Source organism: Trichoderma reesei, assembly GCF_000167675.1.
Source record: "Trichoderma reesei QM6a unplaced genomic scaffold TRIREscaffold_41, whole genome shotgun sequence".
Classification (NCBI taxonomy): domain Eukaryota; kingdom Fungi; phylum Ascomycota; class Sordariomycetes; order Hypocreales; family Hypocreaceae; genus Trichoderma; species Trichoderma reesei.
This window is the reverse complement of record NW_006711188.1, coordinates 39,088-59,522: the sequence shown is the minus strand read 5'-3', so window position 1 is coordinate 59,522 and position 20,435 is coordinate 39,088. Positions and strand designations below refer to the sequence as shown.

General features: G+C 54.9%; 6 protein-coding genes across 6 annotated transcripts; 1 reads left to right on the top strand and 5 right to left on the bottom strand.

The window, feature by feature from the left end:
* Window positions 1–803: 803 nt before the first annotated feature.
* TRIREDRAFT_70829 (uncharacterized protein) lies at window positions 804–2,439 on the bottom strand (the record flags this gene model as incomplete). Its single annotated transcript, XM_006969768.1, has 2 exons — window positions 804–1,805; window positions 1,864–2,439. 2 exons carry the CDS (start codon window positions 2,437–2,439, stop codon window positions 804–806), a joined length of 1,578 nt encoding a protein of 525 aa, XP_006969830.1.
* Window positions 2,440–3,655: 1,216 nt separating this feature from the next.
* On the bottom strand, window positions 3,656–4,858 carry TRIREDRAFT_112491 (uncharacterized protein; the record flags this gene model as incomplete). Its single annotated transcript, XM_006969767.1, has 1 exon — window positions 3,656–4,858. The coding sequence occupies one exon, from the start codon at window positions 4,856–4,858 to the stop codon at window positions 3,656–3,658; it is 1,203 nt and encodes a 400-aa protein (XP_006969829.1).
* Window positions 4,859–6,312: 1,454 nt separating this feature from the next.
* On the bottom strand, window positions 6,313–9,329 carry TRIREDRAFT_112490 (uncharacterized protein; the record flags this gene model as incomplete). The annotated part of the gene is made up of 2 exons (XM_006969766.1): window positions 6,313–8,794; window positions 8,863–9,329. The coding sequence occupies 2 exons, from the start codon at window positions 9,327–9,329 to the stop codon at window positions 6,313–6,315; spliced, it is 2,949 nt and encodes a 982-aa protein (XP_006969828.1).
* Window positions 9,330–9,825: 496 nt separating this feature from the next.
* On the top strand, window positions 9,826–10,926 carry TRIREDRAFT_70816 (asparaginase-like protein; the record flags this gene model as incomplete). Its single annotated transcript, XM_006969778.1, has 1 exon — window positions 9,826–10,926. One exon carries the CDS (start codon window positions 9,826–9,828, stop codon window positions 10,924–10,926), a length of 1,101 nt encoding a protein of 366 aa, XP_006969840.1.
* A 186-nt stretch (window positions 10,927–11,112) lies between these two features.
* TRIREDRAFT_124249 (uncharacterized protein) lies at window positions 11,113–13,165 on the bottom strand (the record flags this gene model as incomplete). The annotated part of the gene is made up of 4 exons (XM_006969765.1): window positions 11,113–12,275; window positions 12,504–12,662; window positions 12,732–12,914; window positions 13,082–13,165. The coding sequence occupies 4 exons, from the start codon at window positions 13,163–13,165 to the stop codon at window positions 11,367–11,369; spliced, it is 1,335 nt and encodes a 444-aa protein (XP_006969827.1). The 3' UTR covers window positions 11,113–11,366.
* Window positions 13,166–16,810: 3,645 nt separating this feature from the next.
* Window positions 16,811–20,155, bottom strand: TRIREDRAFT_70811 (uncharacterized protein; the record flags this gene model as incomplete). Its single annotated transcript, XM_006969764.1, has 4 exons — window positions 16,811–16,918; window positions 16,991–19,338; window positions 19,402–19,604; window positions 19,743–20,155. The coding sequence occupies 4 exons, from the start codon at window positions 20,153–20,155 to the stop codon at window positions 16,811–16,813; spliced, it is 3,072 nt and encodes a 1,023-aa protein (XP_006969826.1).
* Between the last annotated feature and the right edge of the window lie 280 nt (window positions 20,156–20,435).

Genomic DNA, 20,435 nt, shown 5'->3' with positions numbered 1-20,435 from the left:
TACGCTGAAACTGTACAATCTATCAAAATCTGTATATCGGCCTATCAACTCCGTGTAGAGTCCGCGGACCATCATACAATTAGGCAACAGGCAGCAAAGTCAAGCATTTCCATGAGCCAGCGTTTGAGAGCTTCAAAGCGCAGTCTAGAAGACTTTAGTATCTGCACATACACGTACGTGTCCGTAAGCTGGACTTGACAAAATACCTAGATGTGTAGCCACTCACATTAGCAATAGGGCTGTATTGTATTACACTGAAGAACTACCAAGCATGTCATCTGTGGATACGGCTATATCGCACGAGAACCGAAGATAGACATAGCCGGGATATAGTATCCAGAGCTCTTGCGAAGACGGGAGCTGAGGCATCATCCTTCAGATAGGTTTTGGCATGGTTAAGCATAATTTCCCCAGCCGAGGTCCGCTGCTGTAATCTCGTGCAGAGAGATCATCCGCTACGGCCGGCCGGACTTTATACATACATACCCTGTTACCTGATCACTAACCAACCCGTGTTCTTCATGGTTCAATCTATGTGCCCCTATTTCATCCTATATTTATCACCTGCATTTCCCACAAATCGGCCCCTTGTTTGACATCCCTCTGTGTGGTAAGATTTGCGGCTGGGCAACGCTGTAACAGCCGTCTCAGTCTGTAAGGAATTTTGGGTCATGGCCTTCACATCACCAGTACGCGGTCTAATTGGAATATCTTCAATCAGTCCTCTCATTGCTAGAAAGCAATCATTTTGCGTTTTACAAGCCTAGAACGCCAAAGTCATAGAATAAGTATAGAAGGTTGGATCATAGCTGGATGGCAAACCGAAGCCTCAACCACTTCCCATACCGATAGATCAACACTGGAATCGGTATCAACACAATCGCAATAAACCCCAGCACCGAGTTCCCCCAGCCTACGCCCAGGTTCTCATACAACTGCGGCCCGGCCAACGGCAGAAACGCACCGATTGTGTTCCTCAGGACAGAGAATCCGGCAAGCCCACTGGCCGCATACTGCGGATAAGCGTCGACTATGTACGTCTGTATAGGCATCAAGACCCCGACGATGCCAATGCCAAACGGCGCGATGCCAATGATGGGCACAATCCAGTGGACAGCCTTATCTGCGGTCCAGCCATACCAGAAGAACGTGGTGGGCAAGATGAGGGCAAACCAGAGACAATCCGGGAGACGCATCTCGGGCTCGTAAACGCCGTCGTTGGCTGCCGTCATGCGAATCACGGTGCTGTCCGAGAGAAGAGCGAACGCCAGCAGGCCGATGGCATATCCGACCATCAACGTGAGGTACACCAGACCGGTGATGCCCAGAGTCCAGCCATAACTGCCCTGGAAGACGGTCGGTATGGTGTTGTAAAGGAGGTACAAGCATCCGTACGCAAAGGCAATGTATAGCGACAGCCCAAAGATGTTGGGTGAACGCAGCAGCATCTTCATTGGCCGGACCAGCCCCAGCAGCAGAATCTGTCTCTTGCTCAAGGCGGGAGCCTCTGGATCGACGTAGCAACTTCTGAGCTCCGGTATGCCGAGTTCCTTTCGCAGCTTCTCCGTCTTCCAAGCGATCAGGACACGATGATTTGTCTCACGATTCAAGAACATCATGGCCACAACCACCACAGCCGCAGGGATGCAAGACAGCCAGTTGACCCAGCGCCAGCCAATCGTCTCAGTCACAAAGCCTCCAATGACGGGGGAAACGGTTGGACCGGCAACGGGGCCCAGCATCCAGATTGTCATGGCCTTTCCGCGCTCGGTAATGGGAAAGAGGTCGGCAATGATACCGCCGCCCTTCTCTATGTTTAGCTACTAACAGATTAATAGTAAATCTTTTGTGTGATGGACTTACAATAGTCTGGCAACCAGACCCTCCAACACCGGCCATGAACCGGAAGAAGATGAGCGTGTTGAGCGTAGGAGCGAGCGCGCATCCCACCAACCAGAGACAGAACCAAACATTCGCAGAGATGAGAACTAGATTTCGACCGTATATTTCGGAAAGCGGCGAGAGAAACAACGGGCCGACAGCGTACCCCAGCAGAAATATACTCACAGGCATAGACCCCAGGGTAATGTCACTCACTCCGAAGTCTTTCTCCAAAGCTGCGAGAGAGGGCGCAAGAATGGACGAGGCAAACGGCGTCATGAAGGTGATGGCCGACAACAGGAGGGTGATGAGCCACTTGCGACTGCGGGAGAAGTTGAGCGGCATTTTGGGGTCTTGCTGGCTTTCCCATCCGATGATGCACTTTTCGAGGTCTGTGACGGGAATAAATGTTGGCAGAGAATCCGATTGTTGCTTGCTCTTGCTTCTCGATAGTGAGTTGAGTTTCGAGAAGACGCCGGATCGCGTTGATACTGTGTCTGCTCTCTCGATATCGACATCCTCCTGGCGAAACACAGCTGTAAGTGATGGGAGCAGCATGTACGCTTATCGGACCACGAAACGTACTGTTTTATTGCCTATTGCGAGCACCTCGGGCCCCAGAGTCTCTTTTCTGGACGCATCTTGCCACTGCGACGACTCCGAAGGTGTTGACGAGACGGATGACGAGTCGCCGACACTGTTGTTCGACTGCATCTCCTGCGATGACTTTCGGGTGTTGCCAGGCTCGGCCTATGGCTACAGCAAGGGACTTTGATCCTTCAGCACAGAATTCCAATGCAGAGAACAGTCCAAGATCCTCCCAACACGTGAATATCATTTGGACTTACAGCAAAATTGTGAGAGAGGGGAAGGAAAACTGGCTGCATTAATAATATATCTCCAACGCTCACCGCAGGATACTTTACATGTCAAGTAAGGTATGATTCTGTCCTACATAGGAAAGCCGGCCGCCATCCACAAGAGGCTGGCGAATCATGTCCGGCACATGTCCGCTGAGCAAGAAACTGCAGAGCGAGGACCAAGATCTGGACGGAGCAGGGCTGCCAAATTGGGGGGTATCGGACGTGGACCGGAAATACTATCTGATCAACAAGTTACCAAGCCCGTTGCATACGTGAGATACGAACGCAAGTGACAGCAGGCATATCAAGGGAATGATTTGCTCCTATCGCCATAGTCTTTCATCTGAATTGAAGCAGTACAAGCATCCATGAGTGCTCTGCGAGGCGCGCCCTTGGCTCAGCAATCACGCCGCAATCATACTCCGCGCTCCACCATACGCCGACCACAAACGACATCGGACACGGCATCCCGCCTGCCAGCGTGCCAGCATCTTGATAGGAGTAGCTGACCATGGGATCTGGAAGAGCCTAGCTGGCTGATACGCTCATCATCGCTTGGGAATAATGACCTGGTTCGCTCGAGCATCCCGCGCGTAGCCGTGCGGAGCCGGCACTGAGCGGGCCAGGTAGAATCTCGTCAACAATATTATCAGGGCATTCTGATTGATCAGAGCTTGACTATGTTTATATTATTTATCATTGCAATTACAATCTCTATTCTTGATAGTCTAGTGTACAGCAGGTGATTGCAACGTTTCTGATGCATGGAAGCATTCCTTGTCTCCGTCTTGCATACAAACCAATATCTCATGATACATGGCATCTTGGCACAAACCTCTACTGTTCCATTGCCAGAAGTGAGTCCTTTGATACACTCAGGCTATGGTGACTCCATTATCTCTCTCATTCACTTATATTCTCTTAGGATTGATACACACCATAACCTCCTCTAAGCCTTTGCCCATCGAGTTCCCGCACGCCAGCAGCATGTCCCACGTCTTTTGAGGCAGCCAGCAGAGGAGACGTATTATCATGGCAACAGCATAGAATAGCACTTTGCCAAGTGTCCCCAACACGGATCCGAGAGCCTCATAGGCTATCTTGCCAACAGTGGTCACGAACCAAACCAAGGCCTTAGGCAAGTCTATAAACACGGCGCGCAAAACGGCACGGAATCCGTTGGCGACATCGCGCAATGTAACAGCATTGAAGAAGCTCATAATTGCTTCAAAAGTCGTATGAACCAATGATACCAGACGCTTCAGGACGTCGAAAGCGGCGTTGCCAATATTGCCCAGTCCTTTGCCAATCCATGATAAAATGAGTCGCAAAGCTCCGGGTACCCGCTTCATCACCTCCCATATCTTTCCCGGCGTCTTCTTGAGAGCCTTTCCTGTCTCTCTGATGCCTTCTCGAGCATGATTGGCGAGTCTCTTGACGCGGTTGGGGACCTTGTAAATTTGCCGCTTGCACCAAGGCCCAACCTTGTGTCGACGCTCCCAGATCTCCTTTGGCAGGGTCACAAAGACAGCCTTTGGGACTGTCATAACGACGTGTTTTGGAACCTTCCACAAGATGAACTTTGGCACCGCCCAGAACAAAAACTTGAGAACCGATCCAATCTTGTTCAGGATACGACGAATGCGTTGCATCTGCTCGTCATGTGTCGTCTTCCACCTCTTCCAAGCACCGCCACGCCGAGCTGGCAGATACTCGACGACTTCTCGATGTCCATTTTTGGCAGCTAATCGAAGTGCAATTGCTCCGTCTGGAGCAACGAGCGAGTCATCAGCGCCAAGATCGCGCAGGATCTTGACGATACCGAGTTTTCCTTGTGCAGCTGCCACTTGAAGGGGTGTTCGCTGGGCTTTCGTCCGATGGTTATTCTCGGAATAGCTGCCATAACCATCGACTGTTGCTCCGAGGGATACAAGTGTGCGTATCATGGCTGCATCGTTGTTGACGACGGCTATCATGAGTGGTGTTTCGCCCTGGCTGTTTGGAGAATCTGGAGACACCAGACCCGTAGCAATGATATTTGATACTGGATCAACTTGCTTATCGACAATTAATGCGAATATTTCTGCAATAACCGCGGCTTGATCTGGTGACATATTTGCAAAACTCTTCTCATTTGTCTTGTAGTCGCTCGAGATATTGACTTCTTCCATGGCGAATGCCTGTCGTTACAGGGTTGGCAATGTCCGTGATGATTTGATCAAATGACGATGAATGTAAGCCTTGATCGTATGATTGTCCACAAGTTGCAACAGTAGGCATCATTGACGCTTTATAAGTGCATCAACGTGATGAGGCAGATTGTGAGGCAGCTTCGTGCTGAATCGCTAATTGCTTGCGCCACCGCCTCCCCTCAGCTCACGAATTCAGCTGTCCAGGGTCGTTTCATGTGAGAGGATGCATAGCCGAGTAGGCTCATTTTACTACGGCCATCCAATTGACATGCTTCTTCAAGAGAAAGTCCATGTAAGCTGGCTCAAGGCTGAAGAAACAAGAAGGTGCCTCAGGAAGCCTCAGGGAAATCCGCCGCCTTTGCAATCCTGTCGAACAACTCATGGAGCATCACCCCATCATCAAATCTAACAGACTTTCCTTCAGCGCCGCTAAGCACTTGCAAAGAGCAACAATCTCAAAGTTGGGCGACTTGAGATGCGTTGGCAAGTGGGCGCCTTTTCCGGGCATCCTGCCATCTTCTGCGGTGAGTCCTACGAGTCCGACCCAGATCGGCGCCATGATGCCAATATCGTTGTCAAAGAAAAGAAGGTTATAGACAGAGAGGATGTGAAAGGAAGGATTGGGTATCTGGTGCTCTCTATATGTCGACTTAGATGTTTCTCTCAATACCATTACCCCAAATCGAAGGGGCCTATTTCTGCGCATACACGTAAAATACGCCGAGTCTGAGAATCTCTACATATCATTGCGGCGTGGAAACCTGTTGAAAAAGGTGTTTGATAGCGAAGAATATCAAGGCCTGTAGAGTCCAAGCACCATTGCATAATAAACCAACAAACCCAGAATCAAGGACGCGAGTAAGTCCACCATTCACAACCAATAACATACATATTTCCTCAGACTTCCCTGACGTATCTTTATAGAAGACAAAGCAATACCACCCTATGCAGAACATACGTCTCAGCTCTGCCTGAGTCGGCCACAGCCATAGAACACAGGCCGAGTTTCATTGGGTACATATAAATCTGCGTCCTACAGCAACAATGAGGCTCAATTTTAAGCACTTTTTGTCAACGAATCGAAAGTCCTGGGTTACCTTCGATGCACGTGGACTGAAATAGTGCAGCTCACTGTTCGTTGAGTTCTTCTCATGAGCTGACGAGGTCTGTTATACATAGGTATGTGACTATAATGTAATACACTGTCCCATATTGTGCATAGAGCATGGCATGTAGAGCTTTGAATAATATGAGATGGGCTGGAGAATAGATATACTGACTGATAACAGTATAATCGCTTGGAAACCGCTTTAGAAGGCTACAGCCACAAGACAATGCATCCAGCAACTGCAAGCCACTCTCGAGAATACACTACTCTAGCCCTTCATCAAGTCCACCAACTCCTTCATCTCAACAGCCAAATATGTCTCTTCCAGCAACTCCATCACCCCCACCGCCGTAATCTCGGGATCCCAGCTGTCCTTGGCAACAACCGCCTTCTTATCAGCGCCTCCCACCTCGACAAACAGCTTCACAATCTCCGCCCACCGCGCCGTACCCTGCGGATCAACATCGTAGTACTCGATCCAGCCTCGCCGCCGTGCATCACGCAAGTGCCTCAAGACGGTGATCCAAGGCGTGCGTGGCTGCTGAGTCCAGAAGTCCGTGTATGGGTGGTTTGGGCCGGGGTTGATGCGGCACTGGTTGTTCAGGAGCAGCGCGACCAGACGAGGGTCCGAAAGGGGGTAGATGGTCTTGTTGCGAGAGCAGAGAAACTCGGTGGCGTATGCAAGCAGCGGCGTCGATTCGGCCGTCTGAAGTTCTTTCGCTTGGTCAGACAGCTTTCCCTCTAAGGCGCTGCGAGCGAGGATCTCCTCAGAGACATAGCGAGCGAGCCCGAATTTGGTGGCCAGGCACAGAAAGGGCTGCCACAACGGCGCAGCAATCGTAAAGATTCGATACGGGCCCAGCCCGTATCTGGCCCAGTGGTCGTACGGATCATCAGTCTTGCGCAGCCAGTACCAGGATATGGTCTTGTCCACCTCGTTGACCATTGCTCGCTGCAGATGTCGAGGATCCTTCTGTACGTACCTTGCATGCGTCATGGCAAGCGCAATGCCGGGCCACCACTCGTCCAGCTGTCGGTGATGCTCAACCTCCTCGAGTGGGTTCTTCATCTGGAGGATATAGGATCGGAGTAGCCGCAAGTGAGGATCAAAATCGACAGGCGTCTTGCTGACAAGACGATCCATGACTCCAGGCTCCTCCATGAACCAATCGCGCACCGTGCGATGGATGTAAGTTACTCGTCTTGCGGCCGCTTCTCTGACTTCGCTCATGTCTTCGTTTTTGTCGGCAAATCGAAGGCCGCGAGCACTAGACTCAGAGGGAGAATGTATTCCCAGAAGGCCCGAGAATCGGTGCATGATGAGAGAGACGGCCATTGCGCAGCGCTCAAAAGCTGTGGCGGCCGATGTCTGCTTCACCTCCTCGGCAACCGCAGCTGAATCATCCTCTCTGCCCTTAAGGGCAAATGCAAACTCCCACAGAGTCAGGGCGTTGGCGGCATCGTTTTGGATAAAGTCGGCCACAAGCTCGCGCGCATTCATGAGGCCAAATATGACGGCAGCTTCGGCCAGTTCGTCATGATTCTGGTTCTCAAAGAAGAACAAGTGAAAGAGATCGTTCAGCTCCGCCGGCAAGGCTTGCATGATTGCAGACAAACCCGCAAGTCCAGTGGCTTGATCAAACTTGCGAATCATTTCGTTGAGGGCGAGTCTCACCCATAGGAACACGCCATCAGCCTTGTCCACCGTGGCCTTGATCAGTCCTTCTCCAGCTTCGGGCTCGTGCTTAAGGAGGTGTCGAATGTGAGTGTTCTGCCGCATCTTGTCCCTCATGTAGCGATACATGTCGTTGTAGGTGAGGTCCTGCAGTCTCAGGTTCGGGACAGCATACTCGAAAGCGTTCTGGAAGACGGCCCATGGTCGAGATGACAGGCAAATCTTGATCGATTGCCCCTTTTCTCCAAGGCACAGACTCTTGAAGAATTCTATGATGGCCGTATGGTCGCCCTCGAACTCGTCTAGTCCGTCAATGAACAAACAGACATTCATTTTGGGCACCACCACATTCATGACGCCCTGGAATGCCTCCAGAAGGTCCGCAACAGACCAATCCAGCTGCAACGCAACCCGTTCTTTCGTAGTCAGTGTCTTCAGCTTCTTCCACACATCCGGAAACGCCGCTGGAGCAAACTCTGGATGTGCCGACAGAATCTGGTGGAGTAAAGACCGCAGCAACCCAGTTTGCGAGCGCTGCTCTCGGGAGCCACTGGTCCAGAAGAAGAAGCCAGCCGTCAACACGGGCTTGCCAGCAGCCCAAGAGCTCAAGCGTTGCATGGTGGCTTTGTGATCGAAGAGGAACCGGATGAGGGTCGATTTGCCCGATCCCGGCTTTCCAGTGATCCAGTAGATGGGGCCAAGAGAATCACCGCGGAGCCATGTCGAGAAGGGGTGCTCTGACATTTGCTCGGTTTCTTCTCCAGTGGAAGTGAGAGGCTGGAACACCCACTCGAAAGTCTTGCTATGAGCCTTTGTGACTTCTTGCTCTCGAAAGTGCATACTCTTGTAAGAAAGAGTGTCGAGGATGTAGTCGTGCACGATGGAGTCTGGCGTTGGTCGATGTTTGACGGGGACCTCAATGAACTTGTTGTCGCCGGGTACAATGTTAATGCGCCGCATCTTTTGCTTCCCTCTGTCTTCTTGGCCTTCTTCCTTTGGCGGCACATCTCTGTCTTGAGGCTCGTCTTTCTTTTGTTTCAGCGGAGTGAGGTCGGGGAGAGGAAGCCGACGGACTCTGATCAAGGCAGCATATCAGCACAGCACCCTTGTTTGGCTGTTCGACATGTCGGTATAGCAACTCACTCAAATGTGTTGTCAACATCATCATGGAACTTCTTGCTCAAGGCTTGAAGTCTCGTTCCAAGCGCAGCAACATCGCGAAGGGACCACAAGTCACGCAAGCTGATGGCATCAAAGGCCGCATTCGACTGCAATTCTCCCGTAACTCTGTCGAGATGGAGCATCAGGTCTTGTGCGACCTTGAAACAGGCGCCTGGCAGAGTGCTGAGCGGATGCGCGTCGACTTCATCGGGACCGGGCTGAACAGCCCTGAGCGCCTCCAGAGAGTCGCCAAGGGCAGCAGCATGCACAGCAAGGCGTTGGCCTGCCGTGGAGGGGCCGTCTGTCGTGGAACTGTCGTTCTGCTCATCACCATCTGCGTCGTGATGCAAGGCGAACACATCTTGGTAGAGCGCGATAGCACACTGCAAGAAGCCGCGAACAGCAGCCGCAGAATCACCACTGACGGGAGGAGAAGACACCGCTGCCATTTTATAACATGTAATGGTCGCAGGTGTTGGATGGAATTGTTCTATCTAGGTACCAAAATCCAGCAATACCTAGGTAATAGCTGGATTCTACGGGTCGTGATCACGCAAGTCTGTGGTTCTTGCCTCAGTGATGCCTACGGAGATGAGAGGAGAAGGAGGGACAAAGGATGGGGAGAGCGGACTTGAGGGGGAGTCTGGCATCCCCCGCTTCTCGTATGGGATCAAACCGTGTAAGCGCATTAGCTCCGGAGATGAGGCCTCGATTGATGCATGCTAAGTAAGAAAGGCGGATTATTGGCTGAGTGAGGAGAAGCGGTTTGGAGCACGGAGACGGCTTCATGTCACAGGTATGGGGATGAGAGCTATTGAGAGCCTTGATGTAGAATGAGAACGATGAATATCTGATTGGAGAGTCCCTCTTATTTCAACTATAACTCATTCCTCTCGCGTCTCTTCTCAATAGTTGTGCCACACATACAATCCAATTTACATCACAATGTCTCGTTATATATCCCTCTCCACCATCACCACAGCCCTCACCATCCTCCCCCGGATACAGGCAATCCTCTCCTCGCCTCCCCTCATCATAAACACCTGGTCCGGCCCCTTTACCGCCGCCACAGACGCCGCCTTTTTCGCCCTCACATCCAGCCTCTCATCCTCCTCGCTCGCCCTCGACGCCGCCCAAGCAGGCTGCCAGGCATGTCAATCCAACCAATGCGACACCACTGTCGGCTTTGGCGGCTCGCCGGATGAGTCCTGCGAAACGACGCTTGACGCGCTCATCATGGACGGCCAGACGCTCAACGCCGGCGCAGTGGCGAACCTGCGACGAGTGAAGGATGCCGTCGGCGTGGCGAGGCATGTGCTTGAACATACGAGACACACGCTGCTCGCGGGTGAGCAGGCGACGCAGTTTGCCGTGGAAAATGGATTCGCGGAGGAATCACTATCGACAGAAGACTCGCTTCGGGTATGCCATGAATGGAGAGCCAACAACTGCCAGCCCAATTACCGATCCAGCGTCCTCCCCGACCCCCTTTCCTCCTGCGGCCCTTATATCCCCAACATCAACACCAAAACCAACGTCCTCGCCGATAACAATCAACACCTCACATCACAGTCCACCGATATCAACGACCCATCCCATGACACCCTCTCCCTCATCGCCCTCTCCGCCGCCGGCCAACTCGCAACCTGCACAACCACAAACGGCGCCTCCCACAAGATCCCCGGCCGCGTTGGCGACGGGCCCATCCCGGGCTCCGGCTCCTACGCCGACTCGCAAGCGGGCGCCTGCGCGGCCACGGGCGACGGCGACCTCATGATGCGGCTCCTGCCGTGCTACCAGGCCGTCGAGTCGCTCCGCCGCGGGATGACGCCGCTCGAGGCCGCGCAGGACGCGGTGCGGAGGATCGTTGCGCGGTTTCCGGACGCGAGGACAGGGATTGTGGTTGTGGACTTGAAGGGGGAGCATGCGGGTGCCGGGAGCGGGTGGGAGTTTACGTATTCGTATAGGGGAGGGGGGATGGAGAGGGCGGAGGTGGTGGTGGTTGAGGCGTTGGACAAGGAGGCGGATGAGAGATTAGAGCTGTGATGATGATTGATGAGAAAGATGCGATGAGATGGAAGGAGTTGTATGTTTGAGATGCCCGTCGCTACGACTGAGATGCCATATAACTGATTTCCGTGCATGGAGGCGTGTATATGTCACCGGCAGCATACATATGTGTCTAGGAGCTTTCTTTCTTGCCTGACATTTGTCTAATATGACCATCCATTTCAATAACAGCTTCTTCAAAGAACCTTGAAGCCATGTTTATATTCCCAAAACGAACTGTATCTGTAATCCTATATATGCCCTGGTCTGCAATTTCGCAATTTACCGTCTTAAATATGCCCATATAAAAACCATTCTCATCCAAACTGTAATTCATCGCTTGCTTGCTTGCTTATTGTCATTCCATCCCATCATCGTCATCGTCACCATGGTTATCTCCTCAGCTCATGTAGTCCAGCATGAACAAATCATCACCCCTAAGTAATCAGAGTCTGCCTATGCTCCTTGCTCTTGAATAAGGCCTTGAGCATATTCGTCTGCCTCATCTTGGCCCGCAGCGGCAACTCCTCGCTCTTGACGCCGCTCTCATCAATTGCCTTTTTCCTGCTGGCAATCGACTTCTTGATCAGGCTCATCGAGTTGACACTGCTCGCGTCATCCCCCTTTTCCTTGTCCCTCTTGCTGCTGCTGCTGCTGCTGCTGCTGCTCTTCTTATCAGACGATGACACAGACTCATGCCTCGACTTGTGCGACTTGTGCGACGAAGAAGAGTGCCCCTTGCTCGACCGATGCGTCTTGGAGCTGCTGCTCCTCCGCGACTTGGAGTCGAAATAGTCCTCGGGCGGGCCCCCCTTGCTCGCCCTCCGCTCCCTCGTCACGCGGTCCGCCTCGGGCGTCATCAGCTCCTGGTCCGCGCTCTCGTACCCCCAGTCGACGATGCCCCTGCGCCAGGTATCGATGCCGCTAATGTCCACCTCGACCGTCTCCAGCACAATCGCCTCGTCGACGGGCTCCTCCAGCCGGGGCACCGCCGCCGCCGGCGCAGGCGCGGCGCCCTCGTACGCCACGGCCTTTTTCGCAAACGTCCGCTGCACAATCTTCCACCCGCCAAACATGACGACCGTGACGCCCACGGCGATGCCCGTGCCAATCAGGAACTGCGGCGACGCCAGCAGCGCAAAGATGGCCGGCGACGTGCCCTTGAGGATGGCCGCGAACCCGGGCGACAGCTTCGTGATGATGCCCGACAGCTCCGCCAGCGTCAGCGCCACGGCGGCGGCGGCATCGGGCCGCTCCTGGAGATGCGTGATGATGGCCGTCGCCGAGTGCTGCGCGCAGTGCGCCTCGTCCAGCAGGTTCTCGATCTTGTGGATCAGCTGCTCGGCCTGCTCCCGCTCATCCTCGACATGCCCCTCTGGGAAGCCCATCCCTTCCGGCTCATCATAATAATGATGTGAATGAGACGTGTGCTGGTCCAAGTCCACCCGGTCCGCCAGGTCCGGCGGGATGTCGCCGTACGCAAGATGCAAGTCGCTCCCCATGCTCATCCTCTTGTTGGCCTCAATCTCCAGGTCCGACCGCGTGCGGGCCAGCATCCGCGGCTGCTGCTGCACCGGAGGATCAACCCGCGAGAAGCTGCCGCCGCCGCTCTTGAGCACCATGGCATCCGCCGCCGCATACGACGAGCCCCTGTACGCCGACGGCGGCTTCGACGACGGCGCCACGCTCGACGCCTCAGACAGCTTCTCCAGGTTGCCCTCAGTCAGCGCGAGCTGGTTGGGCACGGGCGGCAGCTGCTTCTTGGCGATGGAGCTCTTGAACGTGCGGTGCGAGCTGGCGACGCTCAGCTCGTCGTACTGCCGGCGCGGGGGGGCGATGCCGCGGCTCGTGTCGAACGTCTGGGCGCGCTTGACGGGCACGGGGGGCGGCCTGCTCCTCTCGGCGGCGCGCTCCTGGTTGAGCTCCGTCTTCTTCTCGCGGTACGAGGCCTGGGCCGTCTTCCATATCGAGAGCAGCTGCTTTCCCTGGAGGGTGTGAGTTAGCATGCGGTGCGACGTCGGGTTGCTACGAAAAGCAGGGAGACCGGGGGGGGGAGGGGATGACTGGGGATGCATAGATAGATAGGGGGGGGGGAGACTGTATGCGAGGGAGAAGGAGGGGGGAAGAGGGAGGAGAGTGAGGCCCGACATACGGTGCTGATGATCTTGCCCGAGTTGTTGACAATGGTGATGGTCGCATCCAGCGGCAGCCCGCCGGGCGCTCCAGAACCGCTCATACTTGCTCGTGTCGTGTCTGGTCTGTCTGCGGTGGTGTTGATGTCTCGTGGATCGATTTGTTGCCGTCGTTTTAGTCCGCCAATTGGGTGTAGTATATCTCAGGAAGCACCCGAATCGTCAAGGCGTATATGTCAAGACCTCCAAGCTATATAGCCTCAAGATCCCCAGTCGTCTCAAATAATCCAAGAAGAAAAAACCAAGAAGAACAAAAGAAGAACAAAAAGAAGGAGTGGACAGACAGCCAGCTATGTAGCCAAGCTCCAGTCTGCCAAGGTACAGGAACCAGGGTGATTCCACAGACGGAAATGTCACGACCTGACTCAACCCCCCACTATAATAGTATGGCTATCAATGCCTCTTCTCCCGCTGCGTGAAGATGTCGGTGAGGATCTCCCGGCTGGTCCTTTTTTTGGCTTCGATTTTTTTTTTCTGCTGGGATCCCTGAAAGGACCCGCTGGTCTAGTCGAAGGCGCGCAGCTCAGGAGACGGGCCGTGAGGGCTGTTGAACTTGGGAGGCGACGATGATGATCTTGTTGTCTGATATGACTAGTAGTCGGTTCTCTCCTTGTCGTTCTTTCTATTGCAGCTGCGTTGGTATTGTTGTTGTCTTTGCGTTATGATGTCGCGTGTGTAGGTACGTGTGTTATCGTCGGTGGCAGTGGCTCGTTGCCGCGGTTCGTACAAGCCAGAACAAAAGACCAAACGAGGCCCAGGTATCGGGAAACACCGCAAAAGAGGATACTATATGCAAGAGCAATTCAAACACAACATGTCAATGAATGAATCGGGGGCATCCAGCCGTTTAAAGGACTCCAGCGCCGTCAAAGAACAACAACAAAAGCCAACTCGTTCATCCATCCAGTCACAAATGATGCCCAAGTCCGGCATCCCAGCAAGAAAAACGCACCCAGAGAGTCCAAGTCACCAATAACCAACGCATGCCGCCCTGGTCCCCTTGTCACCCGCGCAAATGGCCAGCTAATAAGGCCCTGTTGCTTCCCAAGCCAGCCTATGGCAGGCAAACAACACAACCGCCGACATGGGACGGGCCAGACAGCAGGCGTCTCGACTCCGATTGCGCCTCCTGATATCGTCACTCTGCCTACCTAGGTACCTACATTTGAATGCTATTACTAGGCACATGGGTTGCTGTGTACAGGCACGCGCGAGTAAGGTACGAGTATGTATTACACGCAATGACAATCCCCACGCATCCCTCTCATAGTGAATGATGACACGGCAATGCAGTCAAAAACAATACAGTACTGTAGCAGTACAAGTAGCTCTGTACAGCACCAGAAACAGGAGACCCGAGGAACCGCTGGTGTGATCTCAGTGGTGGTGGTTGACTCACTCGCCACGGAATCGCTCAACCGGACCAGGGGGGGGCCGCAACAAGGAACGACAAGGGGACAAAACAGAGAGCGAAAGACGGGCACCAACAAGCACTTAGAACCTCACCTTGCCTCACCTCCCCTCTAACGAATTATCAAGCCCCGTTCCATCACGATAACCGCTCCCTTCTCTCTTCATCATACATAGTATCCCTCTCCATAGTATCCCCATAAACGCACGCGCCCAGATTCAAACGCTCCCCAAGATCCAGCTCCATCCATCCATCCCTTGCCTCCCACCTCCGCAAACACAACAAAGCACAGGCCCCCTTCTCCCCCTCCTCTCCTCTTCCAAGCAAACACCTCCCCCTCAGACCCAGGGCTGTTCGTGGGCATCCCCATGTATTATCTCGCATGGGCCCTGCCCTGTCCTGTCCTGCCCTTGTCACCGTCAACTTGTCAACAACTGCGCTGTTCGTCTCGCCCGCTCAAAGCAGCACTCCGTCTGCCGCCCGGCTGCTCCGCCCCTCGTCCCCCGATTTGCTCCCGCAATCAGGCGCCTTTGCATGACGACGGTCCAACCAAGCCCAGCTACCTAGGGAGGGGCCAGCCAGCCGAACCCGACCCTTGCCTTTGCTGCACCCGATTGCTCTTCCCGGAGTCTCTCCTCCTCCTCCTCTTGTCTGTCTGCTGTCCTGTCCGTCTGCCTATCTTGTCCTCATCAGAATGCCCATGCTACATGACATGTCCCTCTCATTGACGAACAACAATCAACACCTCCACCATGATACCCAGCTAGACAGCACAGCAACCACCCTACTAGTAGCACAAATTTAGCTCCTTTATCTCCCGTCCCCTCACGCATAAGCCTCAATTCAACCACCCCATCAACAACCCAGCACTCCCAGCCGCAGCCGCAGCCGCAGCCCAAACAGAGAGAAGACACAAAAAAAAACAGGCCAGGGGTGTCGTTCGACTCGACGACATCCAATGCTCCTCCAAAACTAGTAGCCATGACAAGTGGTAGCCCTCCCATCCTATCACTCCCCCGAATAACTGGGCCCTCCTCCTCCTCCTCCTCCTTGCTGCCAGCGTGTTAAAGCTCCATCCAGTCAACCAGTCTATCCAACCAAACGCAAATGCATCTCGTTTTCGATTCTTTCTTCCATTCGTTAAGCCAGCGCCCGCTTTCCGACCCCCCATCCAAAACCTTTTAACCGCCTGCAGGCCATTTTCCACAATACATACGTGCCCGCCTTTCGTACCTGTTGTGATACCCTACCTCACTCCCCCCCCCGTAATGATAACAAACCAAAATACATTGCATTGCATCATTTCTAAGTGCTTGCAGACGACAAGAGACTCGGCGCCAGATTTTTCTTAACTCCGGACAGGGCCCATGTTTCAATCATCAATTGCAAACTGGAACCGTCGAACAGGGAAATGTCGTGCAAGAGGAAAAAGGCGGCGGTTAACTCCTTTGCTTAGTCACCGTCTCTCGTCCCCCATCTCCTTGCACTCCATGCCGCTTCTCCTCGTGTTGAGGTACGAAGCACACGCATATTGTACGACCCTCTGAGAGTCATGTACTACTACTAGGTTCTGCGAAGCAGGACGGCATCAAACGGTCACACGCTCATTCTTCACGCAGGACAAAATGCATCCGTAGCGATGTCTCATAACCATGTATATAACATCACCGTCCGTTCGTCTTTATACAAAGTCAACATAAACGCGCTCCAGGCACCACGCACATCTCTATCCCGTCCTCCAACACGTCCTCCGCAATGCCACAGTCCGCAAGACTGCCTTCATCTTGCTCCTTCTACATCATCTCGGACCACCTCAGTAGAAAAAGATCCGTAAAAGTGAAAAGAAGTAGAAAAACGTGCCATGCCATGTCATCCCCTATTACCATCGCCCTCTTCAATTTGCAAGAGAACCAGGAAAGGCTAGAGAATAAGGAGAGATGAAGAGAATAGCCGCATAAGAGGAAGAGAAAAGATGAAAAACAGGCCGAAAGATAAAGGACCAACAAACAAACAAACATAAAGCCCCAACGCCTTGCCACACCCCCCTCCCAGAGTTCCGTAATGCTGACACTGGTTTCTCAGACAGCGCATGTACTATAACAACAAAACGCCGAGGGCAGAATCGTATCGCCCTTCAGATGCGTGCTTCCATATCCATACCAAATGCTGATTATATATGCATTCTCTGCTCCTTTCGTTTTCGTAAACCGCAGTGCTTTTGTTGGTTTTCTTAAAGCATGGGAAAATGGATACCAAGTCATACTCGCGCTTTTGGGCTTCAAACTTCCTCTTCAATCATGGCACGAACTTCTGGTTCATTCAGGAGGATGCGACGTCCAAGTTCTTCGGGAGGGTGTCCATCGCGAACGGCGCCGAAGTCGAGAATCTACATTAGGTTAGCCAATCGAGTACATGTTGGAAAGGGGGAAGGGCAGGGAAATGAAAGCATGGTACTCACCTCCACATAGGTCAAGTTGTCTCTCTGCACGGCAGCAACGCATCGCCTTCCATCAAACTTGACCTGCCACACCCCGGAAAGGTCCGTCAAGAGATCCTGCACGCACTCTCCCGTCCTGACGTCCCACATCTTGACCGTCTTCTCGCTGCCGCTAATCACCTTGCGGCCATCGTGCTGAAAGCAGGTGATGGCCCCCGTATGCGCCATCAGGGTGTTCTTACACTTGCCCGTCTGCGGGTCCCAGATGCGGAGCGTCGAGTCGGCAGCGGCCGACACGAGGCGGTCATCGCGAAGGTCCAGCAGGCCCACCAGGAGGCTATGGCCCTCTAGCGTGTAGAGACAAGCGCCCGTAGCGAGGTCCCAGATCTTGACCAGGGAGTCCATTGAGCCCGAGATGCATCGGTTGCGCTCGTGGTCGAGCACCACCGAGTACACCTTTTGTGTGTGGCCGTGGAGCACGTGCAGGGAGTCGCCCGTGCTGATCCGCCAGACGCGGACCGTGCTGTCGTAGGACCCGCTAACCAAGATGTCGCCATGGGCCGAGATGGCACGGACGGAGTGGGTGTGCCCGGTCAGGACGCGGATGAAGTATGGACAGTCAGACTCCTGGGCCGGCGGGCCCGTCTGGATGTAGCGCCGCGATCCAACCTCGGGGAGACGCCAGACGCGCAGCTGGCTATCTCGGGAACCCGTGATGATCAGCGGCTTCTCGGGTTGCATGATGGGGGTGCCATCCGAAGCCATGCCGGTCTCCGTGGGCATGAGAATCTGCAAGCAGCGGACTGTGCTAGTGTGTCCGTAGAAAACCTGCTGGCAAAGTCCGCGTTCAATATCCCAAACTCGCACCGACCTGTCCGTCGAGCCCGAGACCAAGATGTTACCTTCGTACTGGAGCGCCCACACGCCGCCCTCGTGGCCCTCGAGCTTCTTGCGGAGCTTGCCCGTCTTGGTGTCGTAGATGTGGATGAGGGTGTCGTCGCTGCCCGTGATGATCTTGTCGTCGTCGAACTGGAGGCAGGTGATGACGTGCCGGGGGTGTGCGGCAAACGCTACGTGACTGGGCTTCGTCGCGGGGTCGGTCCAGCTGTGGCGGATCATGTAATGGCGGCGGTAGAGAGACTTGAAGAGATGCAGCTGCCGCAGGCTCCGCAGGCCAATCCCGGGGTCCGGCACGGCCTGCATGGCGGCGTGGGCGGCAGAGAGAGGGCCGGCCGACTTGTGCTGCTTGATCTCGGCCTGAGCCCTCTCGTTGTGGTTGGCCACCACTTCCTGGGTGCTGGCCCGCCGCTTCGAGCGCTCCGATGCCGAATAGGCGCCGAGACCGCGCTTGCGCTTTGAGGTGCGCACTCGCGGTGTCTCTGGCTTGAGGGACTGAGTAAGTTCCTTTTCGGAAGAGGTCAGCCGGTTCCGCATGCTCAAGTCCTGCTCGTAGCCGTGGATGCCAACGGGATCCTGCCAACCCCATCCTTGAGCAATGGCCTTGTTCAGCTCGCCGGGCGGGAGAACGAAGCCGTCTCTGTCAAAGAGCTCTTTCCAGCCGGTTTCATTGCCATCGACGATGCTGCGCCATTGCTTCGATACCTGGGCGGCGCGTGTGAGGTCGCGGAAGTCGAGATACGACAGAATGTGGTAGCTCAGCTCAAGAGGCAGCTGCTGCAGAAAGTCGCACTTGAGGGCGGGATTCACTGCATCGGCGACGATACGGAGAGTGGGTCGAGGGCACCGACGGAGAAACTGATACATCATAAACGTCTTCATCTCCGTCTTCATAGAGTCAAACGCCTCCAGCAGCGTCTGGGGGTCGACAATGACGGGCTGGTCGTGTCGCCGTACCAGGGCTCGCTTGCCGTGGGAAGGATGCTCATAGGGCACCATGTCGGTTGCCTCGGATTCGGCCATCCAAGTGTCGGATTCGGTCATGTCCGTCTTGAAACTGGCGGGCGCGTTCTCGTCAGGTTCGGCAGAATGCAGCTGGGCAGCCGCCAGGGTGGGAGATAATCTCGGACTAGGAAGACTGGCATCCTGGGCAGCAACAACATCGATGGCGGGCCGATGCTGGGGGCGAACCGAGGGTTCCATGGATTCGTCAGTATCGTCGGCAAAGGACTCCGGGTCGGCATCGGTAACCGGCGGCGTAGCCACGGTGCTGCTGAACGTATGTGCATCGCTTCCGGCGGGGCTCGACGCCTCGTACAGGGGAGACTTGGAGCGGCCGCGAATCATGGCCTGCGAGTTGGGCGAGTATTCGCGGTGCAGGGGCCGCCTCTGCAACGACCGGGCCGGGATCGGCTCGACCACATCGGTAACGTCGGGCGTGGCGAGGACGCCAATCGAGGCATTTCGGCCTGCTCTATCGCCGGTATCCAGGCGCAGAGTGCCGGCATTGCTCTCAGTAACGTTGCTGCTGCTACCGGCAGCGCTGCTTCCCTGGATAAGGGAGCGACGCAGCCTGTTATTCACGGCTTGCAAATGTGAGCGGGCAATCCGTTGAGAGGACCTCGTGGCAGCCGCGGTAGGGGACTCGGCTGCGGCTAGTCGATGGCTCCGGCGGGAGAATGGCTCGGGCGAGGAGGCAGACGGTATGCGGCTCAAGGGCTCCGGCGTCTGCACCTGGCTGGACGTGGATTCCTGCTTGAACACGGCCGGACTGGAGGCCTGACGCTTTCTGACCTACATCGTTGATGAACACGGCCGTTGTCAGCAAAACAGGGCAAAACAGAATGGACACCAAAAGAAAGGGGAGTTTTAGGACAACCGTGAAGGCGACTCTCCACTTACCAGTTGGCCGTCAAGGCCCTCATCAGCATCCTCCAGCCTTCCGGCATCAGCATCGTCGTCGTCGTCGTCGTCGGCAGCGCCGTCGTAACTGTAGGAAAAGTCGGCCAGCTCGGGCGGCGTGGGCTTCATGGCCAGGGGATACTCCTTGGTGTCGAGGCTCTCGAGAGGGGCGGGGTCGGGGATGAAGAACGGAGGGAACTTCCTGGTCAGGCGGGTGGTGGTGGTGACGGTCTTGGTCTCGACGCACTCGCTGACGTGCAGCTGGAAGCGGCGGGCGGGCGGCGTGCCGGTGGTGCTCTCGGCGATGTTGACCGACACGGTCTGCGTGTGGGCGCTCCTCGGCCGCCGCGGCTCAAGGCCCTGACTCTGGGATGGCGAGGGCGTCATGGCGTGGTGTCGAGAAACCGCCCGGCGACTGGACTCGAGGCCAGAGTCTTGGGGGTGGTCGCGAGACGCTGGGGGATGTTGAGGAGACGAGGCTGTCGACGGTGTTCCTGTTGAGGGCCGAAAGGAGGATGTAGAGGCGAGGAAAAGAGCCTGCGGTGCTGGTGGCTGGCGGGAAACAGGAGCCAGTGCGAGACAGTCTGGGCGAGGGAACCTGAAGGGTTTGCAGGCTGGGGGACACGAGGCTGGGGCGCGTGGCTTCGGGTCTTGTTCTGCGTCTGCG